The 26,729-nt window shown below is 57.9% G+C and overlaps 1 protein-coding gene across 4 annotated transcripts in view; it reads left to right on the top strand.

Annotated features, from left to right (window-relative positions):
- The window catches only part of ZNF687 (zinc finger protein 687), a 29,381-nt gene extending 2,846 nt beyond the window's left edge, over nt 1–26,535 (top strand). The window contains exons 1-9 of one of the 4 annotated variants that reach the window (XM_037411820.1): nt 6,911–7,079; nt 16,552–18,818; nt 20,896–21,074; nt 21,594–21,770; nt 22,306–22,468; nt 22,734–23,030; nt 23,414–23,526; nt 23,875–24,016; nt 24,468–26,356. In XM_037411820.1, the coding sequence (XP_037267717.1) occupies nt 16,572–18,818; nt 20,896–21,074; nt 21,594–21,770; nt 22,306–22,468; nt 22,734–23,030; nt 23,414–23,526; nt 23,875–24,016; nt 24,468–25,046 (3,897 nt within the window). In that variant the 5' untranslated portion in view covers nt 6,911–7,079; nt 16,552–16,571 and the 3' untranslated portion in view covers nt 25,047–26,356. The other 3 variants (XM_037411818.1, XM_037411819.1, XM_037411817.1) reach the window with 3 other exon arrangements.
- The last annotated feature ends 194 nt before the right edge of the window (nt 26,536–26,729 follow it).

The raw sequence follows: 26,729 nt of genomic DNA, 5'->3' as shown, positions 1-26,729 counted from the left end.
GCTGAGTTTAGAAACTTTACGTTGTAAAACCCAGCATGATGAAACCAGCACGAAATGCGCCAGGATGGAGATAACTGGTAACTGCTCATCACAAGGTGGAAACGATCCCAGGTGAGGGGAGGGTTGTTAGGCCGAATGCTTGGGGAGATCCTGGTCATTCTTCCATGAAATGTCTGCCCAGAACTACCAAGCCCTTGTCTGCCTAGACCGGTGTGCAGCCTGGTCATACTGGTAAACATGGTAACAAAAACCTCTCTACGTTGACATTGAGGCTGCATTATGCTGATCGTGGCTACAAAAATGCCTGCCAGTGTTTAAAAACTTAATTTTTCAGGCCAGCCAAATTGTTGGGATTTCTGGATCTCATCCACCACTTGTTTGTTTTGATATCTCCAGAAGTTAGCAGATGGTAGAGACTTAATTCTGTTAAACGTATGGGAATTTAATCCCCAGCCAGCCTCCGGTCAGGATGTGTTGTCTCTGCGTGGCAGCTGTGCTCTGCACCGGGATGGGAGCTTGGGACGGGGACAGGGCTGCCAGGCTCCTCTCCCTGGATTTGCACCTGATTGCAGGGATGGGGGGACGGGGAAGGACTGAGTTTCCTGCTCCGTTTCCTGATGAAGCATCTGTTTTTGCTTGAATTCAGTGAAATCTGTGAGCTAGCTATTCATATCCCGGCAGGGGGAATCTGTGTGTTTGCTGCGTGTTGGTGAGAGACCGTCTCCTCCCCCCCCCTCCCTTCGCAGCTGATTTTAGCTTTGGCTCTTGCTTTTCAAGACTCACTTGCCGTTGCAAAGCCTACTGAAGGATAAAAAATGAGCGTAACCTGTTTCAGTGGTGATACCTGCCAGTTCTGGGTCTGACACCAGCCCTTTCTTTTTATTTCGCCGTAAAGGTTATTCTCTCCTTTTTTTCTGTCCCCCTGATGCATCGGAGGGAGATCTGGGGGGGTTTGTTGTTGCCACGTGTGACCCAAACAGCAGGGAAGGATCCCCAAGAAGCCACCATAGGTGGACAGAGCAAGCGTGCAGAACAAAGCGAGCATGTTTTTTAATTACTTTAATTATTCCATCATAAATCTGTCTTATATATATATAAAAAAAAGAGGGTTCAAGCTCTTTGCAGCCAGCATTTACAGACTGAAAGTGGCAAGAAGATTGTTTCTTTCCCGTCCCCCTCGGCTCTGCAGCGATGAGGAGCTCCAGCCTCTGCCCAGAGCGTTCGGAGATGATGCTTGAAATGACGGGGCAGCCCAGGCTGATGGATGCCGCTCCCTGGTCCGGGAGGGTTGACGTGCTGTGTGAGAGTAACATGGATTGGGTTTTTTTTTCTGTTTTCTGGGGATATCTGTACAGTACTAAACCCAAGAGCTACCTACATCCATCCTGCAGCAAATAATTCGGCCTCCAAACTTCAATCCTCCTTGAAAATGGGAGGCAGTAGGCAGACTGCAGCTGGGGATGCTGCGAGGGGAAGTTTTTTGATGGGGAGAAAATGTATTTTCTTTATTAAATTTTAAGGTGGTGGCAATAAGGGTGTGTGAAATAGGAGGCAGCGTTTAAAAAGGAGGGGAAGATAGTGCTGCTGGGCACAGATCTTTGTCCCTCCGCCTGCCCTGGCAGAACGGGGCTGGGTTGCATCGGATGCTCCGGGAACACAGGCACCTTGTTCCCGGCAGTAGGGCTTTAGCTGGTGAGCCCTTTTGCACAGATACAGCTTATATAATTTATTTATAGAAATAGATATATACTGCCTGACCGAAATCAGTTGTGCTAATGCAAAAAAACTCCCATTTTTTTTGCAGTTGCTGGCCTTGTTTGTTGGTCTGGAGTAGGATTTTGCTGCTCTCTGCTCCCCCTCCCACGGTTTTTAGCCCACGCCGCGCGAGTTCTGCCAGCAAAACCTCTAGGTGTGCCAGGGCTGGGTCTGGGCAGAAGGATGGCCTTGGCTCCAGGTTTGGTGGCTGGGATTTGCCACTGCGTTTGCCTCGTCCCAGCTAGTTCTGCTGGGGGATAGCTTCTCCCCGTTGGTATGGTTGGGGGCATCCGAGCGAGGCCTGTTTGTGTTGCCGTGCTGGCGGACGGGGTCGGAGTGCTGTGCCGCACTGGCTTACCCGCTCGGTACAAACGCTGGGCCTTGTGCCGTCACCAGCTCTCTGTCTGCTCGCTCTCCCGTAGGAAATGGAGCCAGGAAGGGGTTTCGAGCGGCGCTCCTCCTCCTCGAGCTGAACCGAAACGGTGCTGGCTGGCTTGTGCAGGCATGCAGCGCAGCAGCCAGTTCAGCCGAGGCGTTTGCTGCCCTTGGTTTGGGGTTTTTTCTGCAAAGGGGAACGGCTGCTGCAGTGAGCTGCAGTAATAAGCATTGACGTGCTGCCTCCCGAACGAGGATGAGAAGGGCCTGCCTGTTCCCCTCGGGAAGGGATCCTGCTCCTGGCCTGCAGAGATGGCTTTGCCACGCCACGTGGGAGAACCGCAGGCGATGGGATTGCCCTGGCCCTTCAGAAAACCACTGCCAGCGCCCTGCGTTTGTCCTCCGCTCCCGCTTGACCTGCGGAAACATCCAGCTCGCTCGGCACCGGTCCGGTGGTTGGGTGTATGGGGAGGAAGGGACCGTGGCCCCCGTGAAGCTGCTGCAGTGGGAGATGCCCAGACCCGGCTCTGGCTGGACTGTGCGACCTGTTTAGATGTTAATGCGGAGGGACGGCTGAGCGGAGCACAATGGAGCACAAAACATGCGCATAATGGCTGAAGTTTTAATCCCCTGCTGCCGCCTGGAGCAGGGAAAACAATGCCGAGGGTTTCAAATGGCCCGTGGAGCACCCTGGCAGAGTATTATTTTCTACCTGGTACCCCCAGAGAGCCTTTTCATGTGCTAGAAGCAAACTAAAAAGGAAAGGGGGAAGGAAGGAAGGACAGACAGTCCGGCGGAGCCCTTTCCAAGGCATGTCAGCAGCAGGGCACAGGCTCCTCTTGGGGCAAGAGGCAGCGTGCCTCCCCAGAGGCAGTAGATTTCATTGGGAAAAATTAATAATTAAACTCTTGGAGCACCTGAAAGTGACCATTCTCTCCCCATCTGTCAGTGAGCTGACAGCCAGGCTTAGTGAGCGCCGCTGAGCATCCCACCATGCCACCTTCTGCTGGTGCGTTATCCGGCCCGGCCGCAGGAGCAGGGTGAACCAGCCCTGCTGGGGTTTCTGGCCATGCTGCACTCTCGGAGCATACCGGTTACCCGCCGGCCGCTGCAGCAGAGCCGGTTCAGCGGCTGAGATCTTGGCTGGAGAAGGGGGACCTGCCACAGCGGGACCCCACCGGAGCCATCGAAGCAGGACAGCTTGGGCCTCGCAACGGCGTGATCGGAGGGGGATGGAGCAGTGAAGCGTGGGAGGCTCCCTGCCCAGAGCTCACTGACAGTGGAAGAACAGGCTGTGAGGAGACAAGCATCCCCGAGCAGACCCAGTTCCAGGGATGCTTTATTCCAGCAAAAGCTGAATTTGTGTGCTGGAGAGAATGGACTGGAAACGAATAGTCGGTGGGTCAGCTGTGAGCGTCGGCTGTCCAAGCAGAGCCTGTGCTCGTGTTTGGAGGCCACAATACCTGCATGGCTTCTTCCCTCAAAACCAGTGCTGCTGGGCCATTCTGTCCCACCTTGGTAACAGCTGCTGGGAATATATGGCCATCCAGGCGTACTGGGATCGATTGAAATCGGATCTGGATTGAATCATGCCACCCCTTTTGTTCCCTTGGCCTTGAGATGGGGCATGCCAGGAAGCACGGCCATGAGCTGCTCTGTACAGACCAGCCCTCAAGCGACAGGTTATCGGATCATTGCCCACAGGAACCGTTTTGGCACCAGCATTTGCTGTTACTGTGGGTATCCAAGCATGTTTGCATTCAATAAATGACAAAAAAAAAAGAAAAAAAAAAAAAAAAGCCTGAAATGCTGGTGCAACTCGGCTGGGATCACATCATTGTTATGTCTTTTCTGTCCCTTACATCCTGCAGCTGTGGTTGCTTTTTGGGTCTGGCCTTTGCAGCCAGCAGCACACAGGGGTGCTGTGAAAGCCGCTCTGGGCATCCTGAAACACCCCCTGAGCCTCCATCCTGTGCAGGGACTGCATCTGCTGGGGGCACGTCCATTGCTTGAGCACGTGGCGCCTGTGCCTTGAAAGCAGAGAAACCCTGCCCAGAAAAACGGCTAAGTGCTGCTTAACGTCGGGGGAGACGAAACCCCAGGGAGGGGGCGGCCGTTACGCACCAAGCACAGGCGTATTCCTCGGTGCAGACTTTGTTCCCGGAGGTGCCGTGCGCCTGGATTTTGTACCGATAGTGTTTTGCACTTTGCTGTACTGAGGCCTTAATTACTCGAACCCCCGCCAGCCACTCATCCAGCATCGTTTCCTCTTCTGAGTGCATGCTAAAAGTTTCTTTTGGGGGCGATCCGTTCCTTGTTTGGTCTGAACCAGGAGGTGCGAGCTCTTTTTTGGAAAGCCTGAAGCACACGTCTCTCCCCCAGGTTCTTGGTAAATCGAGTGGAGCTGGGCATTTGGGAGAAAATGATACTGTTGGCTAGCAATAACCCTGGAAAACAGCTGAACAAAGAGGTGGATGTGGCAGGTGGGGGCCCTGCTGGGCCGGAGCGCGGCCCAGATTGTGTGAGGAATGAGCCTGAAGTTTGCTCCCGCATCAGGAACGGGCCTGGCACTTCTCCACGATCCGGCAGGATCTGCCGATGCCTCCGTGCCGCTGGCTGTGTGGAGGGAGCGCCTGTTCCTGCCCTGCTGCTTGTGCCGTTGGGTGCCTTCGGCTGCCTCCGAAAGCTGGGGAGAGCTGGTCTTCAGAGCTCCCTTAGGGGCTCTTTTCCCGTGTGCTTTGAGCCTAGCTCCCGTCAGAGGGTTTCGCCTTAGGTCCCACTGGATGTCAGGCTGCAGACAGCAGCTTCCCTGCTGGAAAAAGGAAAACTGAGCTCCCAAAGCCGGGAAGCTCGGGTCTTGTGTGCGTGTTTCCCTCTGAGCAGGAGGAGCTTGGGGGATTTGCCGTGGAGGCGATGGCTTATGAAACTCCCCAGACGCTGCCTCGCTTTGTCGTGAGCTTACCTCCTCAGTGCCTGCTTCTAACCGAGCTGCTAAAGCTCCAGCAGCCCTGTTACGGTGAAGAAGGTGGGGACTGGTCGGTTCGGGCTTCTGGATGCTTCTGGGGTTTGACGTGGACCTTTCCCCTGTTGCAACACCTGGAAGAATCCTAAAACCAGAGACCCTGCAGCTTTTGCCTTGCTCTGTCTTGCACAGGGACTGGAGGGGTGCTCTGCGCTCCCCCATCGGATAATATTTTCTCTCTAATGTTTCTCCCCTGTGGTTGTTGATGGGTTTCAAAGCTCTGCAGCATCCTTGGGGTGCCCTGATCTTAAAAACGGTGAAGCAGAGGGATTCTTGCTCCCTTTTCCCCTGCCTGGTGGATCCAAGTCTGACCAGGCTCAGGGGCTGCTGCTTCAGCAACTGCAGACCCCTCTGGCCCAGGGCTGCCTGGAAAGGGCCAGGCCACGTGCCTGGGGATGGGGAGAGCCCCCCTGGGAATATCGAGGGTTTTGCTTTGGGTTTTAAGTGGAGGGGAGGCTGAGAAACCCGGTTTCATGTCAGCAGAGCCCCGGTCGCCGCTGCTGCTCCCCGCAGCTCCCGCACCCTGCCTGTGCGGATGGCAGCGGCGGGGAGCCCGAGCTGTGGAGCTGCTGGATCCCGGTGCTGGCAGATGGCAGGGGAAGGGGGGGCCACTCCGGCCATCAGCCGCGGCGCTGGGGGGCGAGGTGGCAGGGGGGACCCCTCCAGCTCACATCACCACCGCCTGCAGAGCCAGCAGCGGTTGCCGTTAGACCATCACCGAACCCAGAGCCACCCTGCCCCAGTGCCAGAGGCTCAGAGGAGTTTGGTGCTGGGTTATTTTATTTATTTCTCTCTCTCTTTTTTTTATTTTTTTTTTCTTTCCCCCTCCCTCTGAACCTCCCCTCCCACTGCAGCCATCCCTGCTGAGCCCTGACCTCATGATGTCATGCTGGGAGTAGGACATGTTGCTGGTTCTTGTTTAACCAGCCTGCCTTTCTATCATTTTCCCCCTCTCCTACACGTGAAACCTGAGACCATTCTCTGTCCCTTCCCCCCCCCTTTTTTTCCCTCTTTTCCTCCCTCTCCGCTCCATCCAGAAGCTCCTTCCCATCAGGTCAGTACTGGGCTCGGGTCCCTGGCACAGCAGCTGCCTCTCCGGAAGCGCAGTGGGGACAGCGTTTGCAAATTGTGCCGCTAAAGGCTTGCTAGATAAGCAAATTCTTAGGAGATCAGGAGGCAGAGAGAGAAATCTCGTGTGCTGGCAAGGGGTTGGGTGCTGTGATTTGGAAATGGGCTCTGCGGGTTTGGACTACGGTTACGGAGCAAGTGGATGCGAGTGGGAGCCAGGGCGTGTCGCTGGAGTGATGGCGAGGGGACCTTGTGGATCGCTTGAGGTGTAAATGCTGCGTGGGAAGGGGTGGAAAGGCGTGGGACAAGTATGAGGGATGCGCACGAGCAGGGGCTGCCAGGGGTGGAAACCCCCTGGTAGCTGGGGACGTGGGGGTGCCAGTTCCCTGCACAGGCTGTTCCCCAGGTTGCTGTGCTGCCCTTGATGCTTCTCCTCTGCCTGCTTCCTTCATCCCCAAAAGCAGGAGGTAGTATTTCCTCCCTGATAAAGAGGAGAAAAGGGGGTGTGGGAGATTTAATTCCTTATCCGTGGACTCACAGATTTTAATTTTGGATCCATGGACATGGAGTTAAATAAGGACTTTTAATGTGCAAGAGCCATTCTTAATGTTAACCTTTGTTTCTCTTCTGACCTGTGTTATCTCTTCTGAAGCTTGGCTGAATCTCTTCTGCCTTTTATATTAGCAAAACTAATTATAGTTCTGGAAAGTAGTGAGGGGCGGCTAACGAATGTTGAAGTTGGAGGATCTGTCTGGCACCATGCTGTAGATACCAGAAGGTGGTTCCCAGAGCAGCCGGCCCAGGAGGGGCCTACGCAGAAGCGAAGAAAGCGGAGAGGGGAAGGATGTAGCTCCAACAGGTACGGGGTTTTGGCTGGGTGGGATCCCTTGGTGGCAGAACGAGTCCTGATGTGATGGAAGATGGGCCTGGGCTGGGTGCTGCTCCGGCTCCGTTGCATTCACATCACCCCATGCCTGAGTTTCCTCACATGCGACGGGCTAAACCCCAGCTTCGTCCAGAGTGCGAGCTCGTTGGGACGTTACCTGTACGCCAGATCTCACTTAAGAGATAAGTGCTGTTTGGAGATGGAGAGAAAAACAAAGTCCTCTGGCAAGTCCCATGTATGGTTTTCTGCTGGGCTGACAGCAGCACAGCCTGTGTTTTCCGAGCAAGCAATCTTTCCGGGTCGTTCCTTAATAGCTTGGTGTCAGACTAATAATGTCTCTGAAAGTCCTTTCATCTCTGAAATCTTGTTTACTTTTTGGCCTTTCCTCAATATGGACAGTGAAATGACACTGTTCTATGTCACCTGAAAAATACCAAGTTGGTTTCAGCTTCCTGCTGTGGAAAAGAGCTCTGTCTGGATGCTTCCAGGAAATTTTTCTTTTTGGAGTTGCCTGTTTTGGAGCAGGGCACTGTCCATGTTGCAGTGAGAAATTAAACCACCCAAACAAAGCCCACTCATTTTACAGTGGCTTTCTGCTACAAAGCCATGGCTGCTCGTACCAACTTGTGCAAAACCTGTCAAAACTACACTCGCAGTCCCAAAACAAAGGCAAGCTGTGCGTTTTATCTCACACAATCTCTTGACCACAAAATCCGGGCAGCGTCTCTGCAGCGCTCTGGGCTCTGCTCCCGGCTGTAACTTTCTTTGACAAGTTGCAGGGCTGCAGCGCCGTGGCTTTATCCGTGCTGGGGCAGATGCTGGCCCTCCCTGGCACCAGCTGCGAGCTGCATCAACCATTAATGCGGCTGTTCCGTGGGAGTTGCCCCTGGAGAGAAGGGAAGGGGAACAGATGAACGCTGGCCGCTGCATAAATAACCGAGTGCAGGGCTACCGCCGGCTTTTCTTCCCTCCTCTCCACCAGTTGCCAGTAACAGGGGGCTGGGGAGGATTTGGAGAGCAAAAGAGCCACTGAAATGGAGAAAAGCTGTGCCAGGTGCTACAAATTTGTTGCTGGGGGAATTTGCCCCTTGCCTGCCAGGTCTCCACCAGGGAGTGAGATTGTATAACACCCAGCGCTCGTTCGGCTCATTAAAAACAGTTGTTCTCACCGGTGACGTCTCCTCTGCACAAAGGCTGGGGCTTTTTAGCAGGGGATCAGTTTTAAAATAGCTCCCAGAGCCCCGGGAGGAGAAGAGAGCCGGCGATCCGCACAGCTCCCCGCCGACCAGGTGATCCTGTCCTCATTATTTTGTGTTTTGCAGATACCCGAGGTGGAGATTTGTTTTTCTCCAGGGCTCCCTCGGCGCTGGCAGCCCAAGGGAAGCCACCAGCTCGAGGCCTGGGAGCAGCAGCACGGGGACAGGCTTTGTCAAAGGTTTCCTCTGTGCCTCGGAAGCTAATCCCGCCTGTCACGTGGCGCCGGGAGCGCAGCCGTTCCCGCTGGCCTCGGACACGGCCGCAGCCCCCCTGGATGCCCCCCTGGACGCCGGGATGCAGGAGGGTGGCACGGTGGGATAGACTCGGCTGAACTTTCCTCCAGAGTTGGGTTTGGCAGGGTAATTTTTCTCGTTGTTTTGGTGCAAACTTGCTGGCGGGCAGCAAGTCCTGGCGAGGGTCAGGAAGGGAAACAGGAAAAGCAGCTTTTAAAAATAGCAAGCCCTTGAAATAGTCCCAGCGTTCGGCCTCTTTTGTCTGAACTGCTCCGGCGTGGGCCCCGGTGGGCCGGGCTCAGCGGCCGGGGGTCTGCTGCTTCTGCAGACAGTGCCACACCAAAAATGGGTGAAGGGAAGGAAGCCCCCTGGGTGCTCTGGGCATCTGGGGTCCTCGGAGCCCCTGCCAGGCTCAGGGCTGGGCGGCATTTCAGAGCCCCTTGCCCACGAGGGCTGGCGTGGCTACAGCTTGGATCAGAACGCGGATCTCCAAAACGCCGTGAGCGTTTTAAGGGCTGCGTGGTGGGCACAGCCGGATGGTTTGCGAGGGCAGGATCCCTTGAATATGTTTTAACGCGACCCGGCACGGGAGCGGCGTGGGAACATGGTGTGGGAATGGAGAATTGTCTCTGGTGCGGCACATGGAGGAGGATGTGGGGCGGCAATGGGTGGGCAGGTGTGCGAGCTGACAGCACGAGCGGCGTGGGCACGTTTTGGGGGGCTTTAAGCAGGAGGAGCCTGGGGAAAGGAGAGCAGCCTTGTCTCCACACGTGCTGTGCCAGCTTTGGTGGCTGCGTCCTTCTGAAGCAGGGAGCTGGGCAACCCCCCCAACGAGCAAATAAGCTTTTCTTTTAAGGGAGGCATGGCCGAGGGAGGGATTTTTAACAACATTTTATCTTTTCATGGTAGACTAAAGAAGCAAATGAGCTGTAAAAAATGACAGTTGTGTTTCAGCAGTTACTCACTGTCTTATTATTTCAGCTGTGAGCCTTGTTACCTTCTGGGGGGCTTGCAGTGGTCCCCCTCAGCCAGAGAGATTCAGGGGCCGCCATGGGGCCGGTGTGAGCCCTGGGCCAGCTTTTCTGTGTTGCTTAAATGAGCTCGGCTTTAATTTGTCTGGGCCTCACCTGTGACAGTCTCTCTGGGGGGATAATTGCTGGTGGGAAACACCTGGGCTCCCACACGGGTGGACTTGGTGGAGAGATGCTTGGGTTGCTCCAGGCTTGGAGCTGCAGGTCTGTGGATCCAGACCTGGCAAACGGCATCTCCCTTTCTTCATGGTGGTTCTTCCAAAGCTTGTGGATTTTTGCTGTCTTTGCTGTGCCCTGGAGGGCAGTAGCCCAGGACCTGCCTCTCGCACAGCATCCTGCTCTCCTGAAAGGCAGAAACCTGAACCTCGCAGCGGCGTTAGCAGAATTGCTTCCTCTTCCTGCCAGGGACCAGCCAAAGTGCGTCCCCGCTGCGTTGCAGCCAGGCACCGCTGCATCCCAGGTACCTGTGCTTGTTGAGTAAGTGTGCTGGGCTGCCGATTGCAGTCCCTGCGCTCAGCTGATGTCCTGTGGGCTGACCCCAGAGCAAAGCTGTGCTGCCAGGGCTGTATCCTGCCTCTGCGTCTGGAGTCTGGGTGGCCGCCCTGGACACTGGGATGGTTTTGTGAACAGGAGACTGATGCGAAACTGTCCCCTGCTTGAAACTGAAAGCCTGGTGGTTATTGGTTTGACTTGCTTTAGCTGGCGTTTGTGTGTGTATATATTCATTATGCAAATAACGGGCTGTGGCTGCCCTGCTTTCAGCTCTGGGCCCGCCTTGTGCTTTGCTGGAGGAAGGGCTGGTTTTAGCATAACATTGATGATTTCAGTTCAAAGCCCCGTGTAAGCTGGGGGTGACTCGTGGAGAAGTGACGCCTGGCGTTCTTGACCTTAGGAGTCACCTACCTCGATGGCACGAGGCAGCTGGGTCGGCGGCACGGTTGGGGTGCAAGGGGTGGAAAGGGGACGCCAGTAGCTCCGTGGTGTCAGACTCGTCGGCCTGCACTGACTTCCTTCTCCAGCCAGGGATTTGGGTTACCCAGCTCAGCCTCCTCGCTGATCCCGCGACGCGTCCCGCTCCCGAGCGGCACGTGGCTCAGACCCCACGTGCCATCTCCCGGCCGGCGGTGCCGGCTGCGAGGTGTGGCCCTGCTCCGCGCGCTGCCAGCCGGACACGGCCCTGCCTTCTGCTCCTCATCAGGGTCACCGTCTGTCGGGTGCTCTTTGGGGTGATCCTGCGCCCCACGTAATTTGATGTGTTTTCGGTTGTAGGCAGGATTGCGGAGCGGGGACTTCCAGGCGTGGAGTTGTCTGGCCTCTGATTCAGAGCGGGGCTGTGATATTCGGGGCAGGCTGGCGAACGAGTTTGGCAGCCTTCTGGTCTGCAGCTGCTCCCTGTCGCATCCAGAGAGGGTTTAGGGATCTTTTCCGCAGATGGGTTTGGATCTCTGACTCCTTCTCTCCCCTGTGCCGTGGTATCCCAAGCTGTGAAGGCAGGGGACTGCTGACCACCGTGCTGAGGGACGATCAGACTGGCTCTGAGCCACGCGACTGTGGGGGTCCTGCCAGCCCGCGGAGGGGCAGCTTGTGTGTGGTGGGACCCCGCTGTCCTCGGAGAGCTGCTTCTGTGTGGAGCTGATGCTTGTTGTAAGTTCTTATTTTTCTGTGAGGCAAGATAGTTAACACTGCTTAGCCAGTAAGGTTCAAAATACCCTTCCCTTCCCCCCTCGTTGGCTTTGTTTCACCTAAGAAAATAGTTCTTTTGCCTAAGAAAAGAGTTGTGTTTTGAGCTACCAGAATAGCTCCCCATGTCAGCCTGGTAGAGTTCGAGGGGGAGCTGGGCTCTTCCCATCTCGGCTGTCTCCTTTTTGATAGGAGTTACTGACTCAAGGCCATGACTCTCCCCTTCATCGGAGGCACAGAACTGGGGGGATCTTAGGATCTCCGGGAACAACAACAAACCCTTCCGGCGCAGAGACCTTCCCATTAACACCAAACAAGGAGAAACACTGGTGTAATCGGTCCTGTGCAGGGACTCCTGCGAGGAGGAGCCTCCCTTTTGTGGGAAGCCATTAGTTGAAGAGCGTCTCTGAGAGCATGGAAGCGATGAACGGTTCGTAAATGACTTCATTCCTGTTTCAGAGCTGTGAGCTTTCAAAAAAAGAGGCAGAGGATCTGTAATGAGCTTTGGTTTTAAAAGGAGGAGGTGGTTGGCCAAGACAGTGGTAAGGTGTTTAAAAGGCAAGAAAGGCCAGAAACTTTTTAGTGTGGGGCTGGGAAGGAAGTAATTGAAAGATACACTTAAAAACACCAGTGGGATATATTTAAAACCCATCTGTGAGCCCAGAGAAATCGGATGCTGTGGGTTCCTTCGTTCCCTGTCAGAAACCCTGATAAAAATGATTAAATGTTCATGGCAGAGCAGGACTTGAGCACAAAATAAAAGCAATAATCCAGGTGGAGCACCAGGCAGGTCCTCGGTGGCATTAGCACACGGGAGCACTCCCTTTCCCATAGTCAGTGGCGAGAGGAGCCGGTGGTGATGCTGCAGAGGTGGGAGCGACCTCTTTGTGCCAGGATCTCTGGGCTCCGCTCAGCCCAGCGGAGGTTCACCTTCCTGTCGGCGTGTGCTTGTGCATCCTTGTCCAGGAGAGAAGCTCCTCGCAGCAGCGTTGTGGTTTTAGCCCTGGTCTTTTTCTCTGGGGGGGTGTGGTGGGGATACGTGCCTTGCAGGAGGTGCTTGCTGGGGGTGCAGCCAGGCTGGCTCCTCCAGGCTGCTTCTCAGCCATCCCCTGGCACGGGAGAAAGCAATACTGAGCCTGAAGATGGATCCACCATCACCCCCAGCCTCCAGGCTCTGCTCAGCTCGCTGACCCAAAGCCACTCTGGGGACAGAGCCGGCATTCTTCCCTCCGTGCTGGGTAGAGGAGGATTTCCCTCAAGTCGCCTCTTTTCTTCTTGGGAATCTTTTCCCAGCGTAGTCAACCTGCTTCTCTCTGCTTTACTGTAAATATTTGTATCCTGCTAAACGGTGATTAGAACAGTCATTTGAAAAACAAATGTCCTTGTGTCACACCGTTCTCAGCAGAGATCCTGTGCTAAAGAGCCAGATGGCAGTGCTGGAAGAGGAGCGGAGCGTTCGGTATCTCCCCCCGCTGCAGTATTTTAAAGCCTGGTGCTTTTCCTTCTGGTCCTCTCACCAACGGCTTGCCTCTGCTGAGGTCATGGCCGAGGGCCTGCCTCGCCTGGAGAGCCTGTGGTGAAAACTGGTTTTAGAAAGTGGAATGAACTTGGTGAAATCTCCCAGAAAACGAGTCTGCTTCCCCAGAGCCGGTGCTGGGAGGTGTTTAGCAGCACGGACCGGTGGCCTGCTGGGCAGAGCGAGGTCTGGGGGGGCACATGCAGGCAGGAAAGGCTCGTTTTGCTGTTTGGGATCTAGGTCATCAACCCTGTGGTAGGGACAGTCTCTTCCCCCCAAATGCATGTTTTTCCTCCCAAAGTGGACTAGAACATCTGGTTAAAACCCCCAGATGTTTATGGGGAGATTAAGAAGCAAAATTCCACTTGTGCTCTTCAAGACCTTATCCCTGTGTATTTGAGCCTTGCAAAGATGATCTTCCCGTGGCTAACGGAGTCCCCTCCGCTGCCTGGCTGGTGCAGCCTGTGCCGTAGCATCCTTGGTGTCCCGCAGTGGCTGCTCTGCTCTCACAGGAACATCCCTGGCTAGAAGGTGGCTCTGCTCTTTGTGTCCGTGGTTTTCCATTTCGTGGCGTGGATGCCTTCCTCCGAGGTCGCCCTTTTCTTGTCTCCCACTGGCTTGTTCCAGTGTCAAATCCCTTGTGCTTTTGCAGGCAAGAAATACTACTCTTGCCCCACAGAGCTGCCCGTTCCGTCTTTTAGTGGAGATTTAAGACTTCGGCTTTTAGCGGAGATTTAAGCGCCAGCGAGCGCTCGCCCTGTGAACTTCTTACCCCGCGGTGCCGCGGCAGGACCTGTGGGTCCGCAGCTGGGGCACAGCAGAGGCGATGCCGGTAGAAAGTCACCCGCTTGCATTTTTAATGTCAGTGTCATTCTGGAGCAGCAGATTCCTTGGTGGCCCACAGACCCTGCGCTGCACCCAGTGGAGATCCCCTTGGGGTGACCTACGGTGAGAGTTAAAAATAAAGCTAGACTAAGCCTCCTTACTAAGCTTTCTCTCAGAAAAACCACCAGCGTCTCTACAACCCTGCTAAGCCCGAGTATAGCTGAATTGGGCATATAGGGGGGTTTACCAGGTACAAAAAGGAGACCGAACCACAGGTGAGAGCAGTCCGGAGGCTGTCTCTCAACCCCGTTTGGCCTCCACGCTGCTTTGTCACCAGGTACTCACGTTGGAGGAGGGTGACGGCTGGTTGGGAGACTTGCAGCTGCACGAGGAAGTGGGTGGTTTTTGCTTCAGACACAAGCGGAGTGGAGCTTGGTCCCTGCTGCTCACCTCCAGGGAAGGAGGCTGGTGGGACCTGCTGCTTCCCTGAGGCCAGATGCTGCCCTGGAGGTGATGGGCACTGTCACGGTTTCCTAGCTGAAACTGGGACAGGCACCAGCTCTGCTCGTTTCCTCCACCACCTCCAGTCTGGGAAGGGGAGAATGCCACAGGCTGGCGTTCTCTGCCACCGCAGCATGTCTGGCCCTCCGTGTACACGGTGCGGTCTCCAAAATGGAGATCGCCGTGGAGGCTGAGAGGAACACTTCCAAGGATGCAGCCCTTCCCCTGAGCAGCGCCAGCGTGGAAGGAATGCTTTTCTGGCCTGTGACACGGTGCCCTCTCCCAGGGATTCTGCAGCCATCAGCAAAAGCCTCTCTGCAACCAGCTGGAGCTGGAGCGTTACACCGAGGTGAGATGGAGCCTCAGCGCTGAACTGGCTGCTCTGGTTTGTGTAGGGATGGGGGTGAGCGTGATGTGGCCTCCACGGCTTGAGGCTCATACAGGGACGTGTCTGAGGAGAGAAGCTGTTCCTGCAGGAGGAAGGCCAGCCTGTGTTCATCCCTGATTAGACGAGAGGTGGAAGCTGGCTTCGTTAGTGCTGCTGCCTGTTTGGCCGGTGCCAAGACGGCAAGAACCCACCCATCCATCCCACTCCTCACAAATAAGTGGACAGGACCGAGGAAATGATTCAGTCTTCTATATCACAGCGGTGTGTTTGCAGCATGGAGGGCTCCAGCAGCAGGGACTGAACCGCTCCCCTCCGCAGGGACTGGTAGGACAAGGGGATGGATGCTGTGACCCAGAGATGTGACAGCTGAAGGTGTCTGTAAGGTGCCGCCAGCCGGGAGGATGCTCTGGCTAATCTGTTGAGACAAACGCTGCAGGTTTTTTTTTTTTGCCTGTTGGTGGTTTGGCAGGTTTCAGAGCTGTGACTTGTTTCTGGCATAAATGGTGGCGAGATCGAGGGCTTCCAGCAGTGGGTTGTGGGGGTGCCGGCCATGCAGGCTAAATTTCCCCACTGGCACTGGTGGGTTTGAAACCGAACTTCCCGGGAGGGAATCCCTGCCTTTTGTAAAAAGCAGATTTATCCACGCTGTGTGTCGTCCTTGTCTACTCTCGTGGCAAGGGACCGCCGGTGGATTCTGCCGGGGCCTCTCCCTCCCATCGCCGGGACAGCCGGGTGGGCGGCGGGTCTCCTCGGAAGCCGTAAGCTGCGGCCATTCCCCGGGCGCGTGAGCTGTGCTGTCTGAGGAGAGGAGCAGCGTGGTGCCCTGCTGCCCTGCCACCCTGCAGCGGCGAGGCAGGGCGAGGGCAGGGTGACGGCAGACGGGCGGTGGGTGCTCCAGCAGCCTTGGCTTCATCTGCGGCAGCTGAGAGGCAGCGCCGGGAGCTGGGGATAGAGGCGACCGCAAGGGCCGGCTCGCCACGGGGCTGCAGGGTGTTTGCGTTCACCCATCACAGCCTTCGAGATAAACGTTTCTCTTCTTTTTTTTGTTTGCTTTTGCCCAGCGATGTTAGGAGCAACCATCTGTCCTCCACGCTAAGAGCAGAAAGCCTGAGGATGGTGTACCCCGACACCGTCTCTGAGACCCCCGTCCCCTCCCAGCAGGTCGGCTCCCCTGGACAGACGCGCGCCCAGCTGCTCCGCAACACCCCTGTCCTCCTGCCTCCTTTGCCTGGTTATCCTTATAAATCAGTCTTTCCTGCTGTCTAAGCCACATCCCCTGGCTGCAGCTTAATCCTGGGATTTCTTACCCAGCCTGCAGTGACAGGAGGAACATTATTCCCTTTGTCTCTGCCACAGCCATGTTTTGAAACCTGTTGCCATGTCTCTCCTCAGCCTCCCCTGTTTCTTCATCCTTTGCTCCACAGCCCTTGTGTCTGAGGTCTCTTATTTGAGCCGGCTTTTACCTTCCAGACGCCTTCCTCGTGAGCCGCGGCCTTGCGGGGTAGCCTTGGGACGGCCTTGCTGCTGCGCCGGGGAAGGACGGTTCCTGCGTCATGCTGGGTGTCCCCCACGGCGCGTTCCCCATGTGAGGCATTTGCTCTTTCTGCAGTTCTCTGATCCCGACTTGAGTCTGCCCGCCGATCCTCCGCAAAGGAGCTGTTGCCCTCCCTCAGCTTGTACGTAGTGGGGAGTTGCTCCGGCCTCGGAGCGGTGCTCCTTGCCAGGCTGCATCCCACGGGCTCAGACGTCTCTCCCAGGGTGCTGGGATCCTTCTGAACTTTCTGCTGTCCTGGCTGGGAGTCAAAAAAGGATGTGCAGACAAACGCAGCAAAAAGGCTGAGAATTGTTGCGATTTGCCCGAGGGGCTCAAGGCTGGGGTTCAAAGGGAAGGCTGCGTGGGGATTTTGTGCTTGGAGTAGGGCTCAGGAGGAGCAAGTTCCCATCCGTGTCTCTGCTGGCTTTGTCTGTGTGCCTGAGTCACGATGCTAATGCTCCTCTCCTTGTTCTGTTGCAGATTCTGCCACATTCCCCACCATGGGTGACATGAAAACTCCAGATTTTGATGACCTTCTGGCAGCTTTCGATATTCCTGACATCGACACGAACGAGGCCATCCATTCCGGCCACGAGGAAGCTGACGCTCACATCAAGCAAGTCCCCGGGGAGCCAGGACCCCCTGACCACGTCCTCCCACACACAGACATCACTGCTGTCAGCGTGATTGTGAAGAACACCGTCTGCCCCGAGCAGCTTGATGCCCTGGATGGGCGCGGTAAAGATGGGCACGTCATTGGGCCCCGCTTGCTGCAGAATGGTTTTGGGGCCGCTGAGATGCCCAGGTCCCCCACCTCCAGGTCTGTGGAAGCTGTGGCATCCTCCAACGGGGAGTGTTGGGTGAAGGAAAAAGGCCCCAAACCCCTGGATATCTTTTCCCATTTTAGCCCCGATCCCAACGAAGACAACGCTGCCAACCTGATTGACAGACCCCGGGAGTGTAAACCGAAGGAGAAGTCCCTCGCTGTGCCCTCCCTCTCCCCATCCCCCACCCCGTCGCTGGACTGCAAAGAGCCCATGGGAGAGAGCACGGAGAACCTGCCCCCGGCTTTCCCGCAGTCCTTTGAAACAAGCCAGGCAGGGGGTGCAAATGGGTCCCCTCCTGCCATCCCCTGCATCAAAAAAGAGGAGTCTGACTCGGAGGAGGTGGGCCACGAAGCCAGCCCGAAGGGCCTGGCTGCAGCCTTGGGTGACAGTCCCTTGGAGCACCTGAAATCGGTCACCGTTCGCTACTCCACGGATGATTCTCCCATCGCGTCCTGGCCCGGTTCTGACCCAAACCTTGACAGCAGCGCCAGCAACCTTCCTGAAGTGAAACACTCGCCTGCCAGCCCCCGGGAGCCGTTCTTCAAGGCCTCCTCACCGGTGGTACAAAGCCCCAGGCTCCCCACTTCTCCAAAGCAGCTGGACAACATCACCCTCAAGGAAGAGCAAGAAATGCTGGAGAAGTCGATGGGAAGTCCACAGAGTATGTCCAGTGCTGAAGAAGAGGAGGAGGAAGAAGAAAACAACAATGATTCCCCTTCTTCCAATTCCTCACGGCCCCTGAAAGTGCGGATTAAAACCATCAAAACATCTTGTGGCAGCATCACCCGGACAGTGACCAGGGTCTCCTCGGATTCAGAGCCAGGCTCCACCAAGGGCTCGGCCGAGCAGAGCTCCCAGGAGACTTCTCTCGAGGGTGTCAGCTTCTCAGCGCTGGCAGAGAAAGAGGAAGGGATCGCGCTGGAGGTGCCCAAGGAGAAAATGGAGCTCTCCAGCCCCTTGAAAAACATTGAGGGGCCGAAAATTGTCAGTGTTCAGCTTGGCAATGGCACCAAGCTCAAAGGCACTGTCCTGCCCGTCTCCACCATCCAGAACGCCAGCAGCGCCATGCTGATCGCGGCCAGTGTGGCTCAGCAAAAATCCGTGGTGCTGCCGGCCAAGACGGGTAAAGCCGTGGCCAAGAACATCATCAACCTGGTGCCACAGACCCTGCCCAAAGCCGACACCAGGACCAACGTCAGCACCGTGACGCAGACCACAACCATCACCACCACGGCCAACCAGAAAGTCAACGGCACCACGGTTGTGATGGTGCAGCCGCAGAAGCCTTCCCCTACCATCGCGGGCACCGTCATTTCCAGGAGCCAGTCCAGCCTCGTGGAAGCCTTTAACAAGATCCTCAACAGTAAAAACCTCTTGCCGACGTACAAACCCAACCTGAATCCTCCGGCCGACGCGAGCCTCACCCTGCCTCCCTTCGGATACCGCTGCCTGGAGTGCGGGGACTCCTTCGCCCTGGAGAAGAGCTTGGCTCGCCACTACGACCGGCGAAGCATGCGCATCGAGGTAACCTGCAACCACTGCACCAAACGCCTCGTCTTCTTTAACAAGTGCAGTTTGCTCCTCCACGCGCGGGAGCACAAGGACAAAGGGCTGGTGATGCAGTGTTCCCATTTGGTCATGAGGCCGATCGCTTTGGATCAAATGATCGGACAGCCGGACATCACCCCCCTGGTCTCGGTGACCTCCTTCCCCGCTAGCAAAGTGACTGGCGTGGCTCAGGACACCTTGGCCACGGCCAACGGGGCTCAGGACCTCCCCATCCTGCCTCTGAGCAACAGCTCGGAGCAGACCAACTACAGCTGCTTCAGGTGCCTGGAGTGCAAAGAACAATGCAAGGACAAAGCTGGGCTGGCCGCGCATTTCCAGCAGGCGGTGACCACGGGGACGACCAGCAGCACGGTACGTAGGTGGGAGCTGGGTGCTGGAGCCACAGCAAACCGTCTCTGGGGATGCGGGGCAGAAGTGGAGGACGCCAGGTGTGATCTGGGGACTCGTGCCTGTGCACGCCCGACTCCTCCTGATGTAAAACTCGTGCAGGAAGGAGAACGTTGTGAGCCGGGGTTTGGCTGGTGCCCGTGAGGCGCCGGGCGGAGGGAAGGGAGGCTGTTGTCGGCGGGTGATAAAGCTGCCCCGTGGGTGAAGGAGCCAGGGCGCGGCGGGGAGGGACGAGCGGGTCCCCAGGCACCGGTGCCCTGCCTGCCAGCACCCGCTGTGGGACGCAGCCGTCCCCGTGGAACCATGTTAGAGCTCTGGGCGCTGCTTCCTCTTTTGACGGCTTGAAGCACAAATGGAGTCTGGAGGAACCGGCGGAGGGGGGGTGTGTGTGTGTTGGGTTCCCCCCACCCTGCCTGGAGAGCCAGCCTTGAGGTCCCTGACGCTCCCTGCTGCTGCCAACACGTCCTGGTTCGTTAGGGCAGGCAGCATCCAGCTAACACGGGATTAATGCTGCCGAGGGATGACCTCTCAAAGGCAAGGCGGGGGGCAGGTCCACAGAGGAGCCCTGTCCTGCCGGTGCCATGCCTTCACCTTTCCCTTCCTCCAGAGACGTTCAGCCCCCTCGGCTTCCTTTTCATAGAAGGAATTTGCTGTTTCCTGGTAACTCTGTTTACTTCGAAGCTGCTGCTGTAGCCAGGACGCTGTTGAAGCGCGGTGCTGCGGCCCCGCTGCTGCAGAGGAGGGCTGCTTTCTGTCTGAAGGTCACCAGGAGCCCAGAAGTTCACATGCCTGCATGGATTGTTCTGAGGAGCTTTCTTTTAACGGGGGGAGGATTTCGTACTCTCATCCCCCCTCCTAGCCCTCCCGTGGATGGAGGGGCTGGGACGCAGCAGAGGGGGTATGTGCAGTGGGGCTGCAGCAGGAGCAGTGACAGGGCACAAAGGGAAGGAGATCAGGGACAGGAGAGCTGGGGGAAATTGTCCTTATCTCCCTGCTTGCACCTGCTGCCTGTGAATGCAGCAGAATAGTACTTCTAGCTCGGAGAGAGCCCGTCTGCGGGGAGCACTTGAGCGGGGAAATTCCAGTGTGAAGTTGCTGGCAGGGCAAAACCTGTTACCAGCCCTCACCTAGCCAGCAGCCGGGCTCAGCCCTAAACCAACACCTCCGACAAATGGCTTTGTCTTCCTTTTAAAAAAATAAAAATAAGAGGCCCAGAGGCTTTCCTCGGCGCAGCGAGGGATGGGGCTGGCTGAGGCTGTAAGCCTCTGTAATCCTCTTCCTCACCTGCCACCTTTGATCACCGCTCCCTTCCCGACATGCCCCTGTGTCCCTGCTCCATCTCCCGGGCTGCCTTCAGCTGCTGTTCCCGGTCCGATTTCTCTTCCCCTCTCGTCGCCCTGCTGCCGGAATCACCCTTGGGTCTGTCTCAGCAGCACTTTGGGCCCCACTCTGGGCACCGGCAGCGAGGGGAGCCCGACTGCAGCTTGCTGTGCGTGGCATCTGCCTGGGGGCTGCTCCTCTCCTTCCTCGCCCCACCTCTGCCCTGGTTATCACATCTGTCAGGGCAGCTCCTGTTGGAAGCCCTGTCCTGTTTCCTCAAGGCCTTGGTGGCTTCTTCCCCTCCAGACCCCCATGTCCGTTTCCTGGCCTGGAGTTGGAATTAGTTTCAAAACGGTTTTGGCAGCTGCTGTGAATACGCCCCCGCTCCCTCCGGTAAAACTCCCTCACCAAGCGGCTGGTCCCCGGCTAACCCTTGGCACACGCTGCATCTGGGACCCATCTGTGATGAAAAGCCTGGAAAAGGCATCTTGTCTGCTTGTGAAACGCCCTCAACAATTACCCGGCAAGCTGGCGCGAGCAGATTATCTCCTGAAACGTGCCCTGCAGAGTCCCGGCGCTTCTCCCGGCGGCACGTGGCTTGGGGCTGCTTCGGGTGCTGGGGGCTGTTAGCCACGTCCGTCTGCAGAAAAGGCTTAAAAGCCCTTTGGTACAGGTGGGTACGTGCCAGGCTGAACCTCTCGATGCTCTCCTCCCCCCCCAGGTTTGTACGACGTGTCCCATGATCATGTCCAATCGCTGCAGCTTTAACGCCCATCAGCGGATGCACAAAAACCGGCCGCCCCACGTCTGCCCCGAGTGCGGAGGGAACTTCCTCCTGGCGAACTTCGAGAGCCACCTGAAGGAGGCCTGCCTGCACTTCTCCCGCAGAGTGGGGTACAGGTAGGGCCGAGCTCGGCAGAGGGACACGGGGGGATGTGCCGGACCAGCGGGGAGAGCCCCGTGTCTGCGGCGGGTTTCTGTTTTGCAGGTGGGGCAGGAATTCACGTTCCTTCTCCCCACCAGTGCTGGGCGCGGGGCTGAGGGTCAGCGTCGCGCTGCGCCCTTTCTCTGGCTCTCACCCCTTTAGCCCCAGGGGAATTTTCCTCCTCCTGGGACCTACTGGCCACCATGTCACCTCATTCCTGGCTGGCAGCATCAGACCCCTGCAGTCTCTCCCTGCTCCTTCTGATGAGCTCCCTGGGCCCTGGATCCACCGGTGCTGGGCGGGACTGGTTGCTCCTTACTGGAGCATTCCCAGTGCCCAGTTCTGGTTTGGATCCTGCTGTCCTTGGGGCAGGTCAGACGGGGAGCAGGCGTGCACCCTTGTGCTCCGGTTTCTCTTTGCCGTTAGCGTGCCAGTCGCCATGGGGGGGCTTGAGCTCCCCTACCCCTCACCCCCTGCTCTCCTCTGCTCTCCAGGTGTCCCAGCTGCGCTGTGGTCTTCGGTGGGGTCAACTCCATCAAGTCCCACATCCAGACCTCCCACTGCGAGGTGTTCCACAAGTGCCCCATCTGCCCCATGGCGTTCAAGTCGGCCCCCAGCGCCCACGCGCACGTCTACACGCAGCACCCTGGCTTCAGCAATCAGCAGTCCAAGTAAGTGCTCCAAGAGCCGACGTCCCGACAGATTTTGCCAGAAGAAATCACTCCCAGCAGGTGACGGGATGAGAGGAGGCGGCCTCATGTTGCGCCAGGGGGGGTTTAGACTGGATATTAGGAAAAATTTCTTCACTAAAAGGGTTGTCAAGCGCTGGAACAGGCTCCCTGGGGGAGCGGGGGAGCCACTGGAGGTATTTATGAGACGTGTAGATGTGGCCCTCGGGACGCGGCCTGTGGTGGGCTGGGCGGTGCTGGGCTTCGTGGTTTGACTCGATGATCTTAAAGGTCTTTTCCAACCTAAACAATTCTGTGATTCCAAGAACTGGGAGCATCCTCAGTGGGTGGGACGCTGCGGGAAGAGCTCAGCACCAGCACGGGGAGCTGCTTCCACCTGCTTTTTACTTTCCCATCCTGTGTGTGGGTCTGACCGTGCCCAGGGCTGCTCTCAACCCCCTTGCCAAAACGGTTCCTCCAGGGTCCTCCTGACCCCAGCCCGAGCTGTGCCGACAGCGGTGCCTTTTTCCTCCGGCAGAATGATTTACAAGTGTGCAATGTGCGACACGGTCTTCACCCACAAGCCCCTGCTCTCCTCCCACTTCGACCAGCATCTGCTCAACCAGCGGGTCAGTGTCTTCAAGTGTCCGGACTGCCCGCTGCTCTTCGCCCAGAAGCGCACCATGCTGGAGCACCTCAAGGTAACGCTGTGCCCGCGCCCGGCGCTCTCTGCGGAGCCCCTTGATGTTAATTATTGATGTAAATATTTGAGCCGCCCTCCTTCACCGGGGGCATCATCGCCGATGCAGCAGGGCCCTGAGATCTGGCTCCCTTGTCACCCAGAGCCTGAGGAGATGAGCCTGGCTGCAGGCTGCGGCCTGGGGGTGCGCAGGCTTTTCTTCTGGGCTGCCGAGGGAAGAATCCCGACCCCAGACAGCTGCCAACACCCTGGTCTTTGCTTTCCAGAACACTCATCAGCCCCAGAAGCCAAAGGAAGACCTGGCAAAGAAGGCAGCCATCCTGCTCACGCCGAAGCAGGAGCCTGTCGAAACGCCCGTGTCCAAGATCTCGGAGGAGTCGTCGTCCTCCACGGAGGAGGACGAGCCCCCCAGCTCCCCCGAGCTGCGCAAGACCAAGCGAAGCCGCTTCCAGCGCAAGACGGTCAACAAGTCCAAGGGCAGCGGGTGGACGTGCGGCGTCTGCCACTCCTGGTTCCCGGAGCGCGATGAGTATGTCTCCCACATGAAGAAGGACCACGGCAAGGTGAGCAGAAAGCTGGGGTCTCCAGCTGCGGCTCGGCCAAGTCCTCGGGAAGGGGGGCAGGGAACGTGTGTGGCACAGAGCAGCGGGGCAGGACACCCTGGTTCCTTGCTGGGCCGGGAGCGTGTTCTGCTGCAGCTGGGATGTGGATTCTCCCCCCGGCACAAACTCGGTCAGGGTTGAGGTTTGGGGGGCAGGGACGTTACCTGGGTGAGCAGCAAAGACCAGGTACTCGTCACCCAAACGCGCCGCCGTGGCGTGGGCGAGGAGGGAGAACCTGAGGCAGCGCCGAGTTCCACAGTCCAGCTTCTCGCCTGCAGCGGGGGGAGCCCTGCGCTCCCCTCGGCTCCCCGTGCCGTCCCCACCTGCCTCTTTGTTCCTTGCAGTCGGTGAAGAAGTTCCCGTGCCACCTGTGCGAGCGGTCGTTCTGCTCCGCTCCCAGCCTCCGGAGACACGTGCGAGTGAATCACGAAGGGATCAAGCGCGTCTATCCCTGCCGGTACCCGCAGCACCTGCCCCCGCTCGGGCTGAGGAGGGGGGTCTGGTTTAAGGGGGGCAGCTCCGCTTCCCCCGGGCTAAGCCCTGGTCGGGAGGGTAAAGCTACAGACAGCTGATACGGTGGGCACCCAGCACGTGTCTGGGAAGCAGGAGGGCGAGGAGGGACCGGGAGGGACCACGGGGTTTTATACCCTCCAGAGGGACGTGGATGATCACGTTTGCGGGCAGGGTCGGGGGTCGGGGTGCTGGGGGCAGCTTTCCCAGGGGGCCGGGGCTCGGTCCTGCACAGTCGTGCTAGAGCATCTTCTCGCTGCGGAGCGTCGCTTCATTGCCTGCTCGGGCCCTGCAGGTACTGCACCGAGGGCAAAAGGACCTTCAGCAGCCGGCTCATCCTGGAGAAACACATCCAGGTGCGACACGGGATCAAAGTGACCGACCAGATGAAGAGCCAGGAGGTCGTTATCGCCCGGATAGGGACCGGCACCACGCAGGTACGCGCTCGCTGTTGTCCTGGGGTGCTGGCAAAGGGCTGGGGCCTTGCGGAGGTTTGGGGCAGGGTCGAAGGCATCGCCGTGAGCCCTGATCCTGGCTTGCTCCTGCCTCCACACGTCCCGCGGGGCCTGGGCCCAGCAGCTCCCTCCCAGCGTGGGGCCCAGCGCCTGCCGGATGGGTGCGGGCGCCGTCTGGGCACAGCTCGCTTAGCTCCCGCCCTCCCTGCCAGCGTGGCAGCGGCTGCGCTTGGCCGGCTCAGCCCCGCGCCGTGCGCCGGGAGAGAAGGGAAAAGCTCCCGGTGCGCTGGGCACCTGCCGAGGAGCTGCCCCAGGCGCGTCCAGGGCCGCTGCGGGAGCCCCGTGGCGCTGGGAATTCCCCGAGCGGGCTGGGCTGTGCCCGGAGCTGCTGGAATTGGGCACCCAGTAACGCTCACCCGGAACGTTCCCGCAGGTGTCCGGGCGGAAGCGGAAACTTTCCTCGGACGAGGGTGACTCGTGCAGCGAGGAGCCCGACAGCACCACCCCTCCCTCCAAAAACCCCAAGGGCGACCGCAAGGCCCCCTTCCGCTGCCGCAAGTGCGGTTACCTCGCCAGCAGCTCAGCCGACTTCCAGGAGCACATCCCCAGCACCGGACTGACGAGAGCTTCCCACCAGTGCCGGGTAGTGCGGGCTCTGCTTCACCTCCCAGGTCTTCCCTCAAACCGCCACCGCTTCATCACCCACAAGACGAAGAAGGGAGCGAGCGAGATGGAGGAGCCGGGGCCCCGGAGCCCGCTGGAAGGAGGCGCCCAGCACGTGGCCGACGGCAAGCTCTCCTGCAAGGTGTGCGGCCGCTGCTTTGACAGCCAGCTCAACCTCAAGACACCTTCCGCACGCACGGCATGGCCTTCATCCGCGCCAGGCAGAACGCCAGCCCCGAGAACTAGCGCCCCGGCAGCGGGTACATACCCAGCGGCTGCCAGCGCCCGCCTGGGCCCCCCTCCTCCTCCTGGGCAGCCTTTCGGCAGCGGCGCGGGGAAGAGACCGTAACGGGGTTTGCACGGTCCGGCCGGACCCGCGTGCCTGGCTCAGCGGGGGCTCAGCACCCCCGGGCTGCCGGGGCGGGCAGGATGGCGGCTGCCTTGTGCAGGAGGCGAAGGGCAGAGGCCGGACGCGCTGCCTGGTGCGCGGGGAGGCCGGTTTTGTTCGCTGCTCTGTCCTCACCCGGGACGTGACTCTCCCCATGGCTGCTTGTGCCTGCGGGGAGGGACAGTGGCCTTCCTCCCGCGGGGATGAGGAGGGGAGAGGGACGCCCCGCACCCCGCGGCCAGCCTGGGCAAGCCCGAGCTGTCGTCTTCACACCCTGGGCCTCGCTGCCGCTTGCCCGTGCGGGATGGGAAGGCAGATGGTGGCGCTGGGCAGGACCTGGGGACCAGGGGCCACTTCTCCATCACAGGAAGTGATGGCCGAAATGTCACAGCAAAATCCACCCCTTTTTTTTTTTTTTTTCCTTTTTTTTTTTTTTTTTTTTTTTTCCTCTCCCTTTCCCTTTTCAATGTTGTTTATTTTGTGTTTTGCTGGGAAACTGGGGGGAGAAGCCAAGTCCAGGCTTGTCACAGAGACCCCCCGGCCCCTCTCTGGCTCGCTCACCTGCCAGATGTGCCAGGTCCTTCACCATCACTTGCCTAACGGCGGACGCTGGTCCACTTCGTGCCCCAGGACGGCCGCACTCAGGCCCCGGCTGGCGGCTTCCCCGGGGAGGAGGAGATTTTAATTTGGCAGAGGAAAAACCAGAAGCCAAAACCAGGCCCCTGGGTGAGCTCAGCATGTGCCCGCCAGCACCGTCACCCCACGGGCACCACGAAGCTGCACCGTGTTGGCTGGCGCTGCAGCGAGGGGGGCCAGTCCCCCCAGGATCCGTGCCGGCCGCTCTCCGGGCGAAGGGGCCGTGAGGAGGGAAAGCCGCTGCTGGATCCCGTTACAGACTGAAACGCTGACGGTGAGTCTTGGGGGGGCTTTTCCCAGGGGCACTGGTGTCCACCCACAGCCGCCCCCCACCCGTTCCCACCCAGCTCCGGGGGCCGAGGGCGCTGCTGGCTGCCTGGGCTCGGCTTCACCAGCTGCTCCTCTTCCTCGGCCACCCCTTGGGGGCAGGGACGTGGAGCCCAGCACGGCTCAGCACCGCGGGGCCCGACCGAGCTCCCCCTCGGCCACTGTGAACCACATCCCTGCACACATGCGTGTGAGCGCTTGGCCCCAGCACAGCAGGGTCTCACCTGCTCGGGGTTGTCACCGTGTCCCACTGTTACCTTCAAAAAAAAAAACAAAACAAAAACAAAAAAAAAAGACAAAAAAAAAACCAGCCAGAAAAGAAACTTCTAGTGTTCTGTTTGTTTTAGCGCCTGTGCTTGGGGTAGGGTATTTGTGTGAGTAATTATTTCAGTAACTTAACTTTGGGCTCCTCCTTATTTCCTTGTGAATAACCTCTAACACGCTGTGTAAAGTTGTATCATACACTAAAAGTGACAAAAAAAAAAAAACAAACAAAAAACAAACTACTGTTGTGATTTGGGTTTTGTTTTGGGGTTGGTTGGTTGGGGTTCCCCCCCCCCCCCCCCCCCCGTTACTTTTTTGGGGTGGGGAAAGCTGGTTTGCTGGGGTTGGGGTTTGGGTTCTTCCCCCCCCCCCCCCCCCCTCCTTTTTTTAAGTGCAAGGGGCGGTAATCCTCCCCTC

The sequence above is a fragment of the Falco rusticolus genome, chromosome 19 (assembly GCF_015220075.1).
Source record: "Falco rusticolus isolate bFalRus1 chromosome 19, bFalRus1.pri, whole genome shotgun sequence".
NCBI lineage: Eukaryota > Metazoa > Chordata > Aves > Falconiformes > Falconidae > Falco > Falco rusticolus.
Note: the sequence above shows the minus strand (reverse complement) of the source record. Positions and strands in the feature narration are given on the sequence as shown.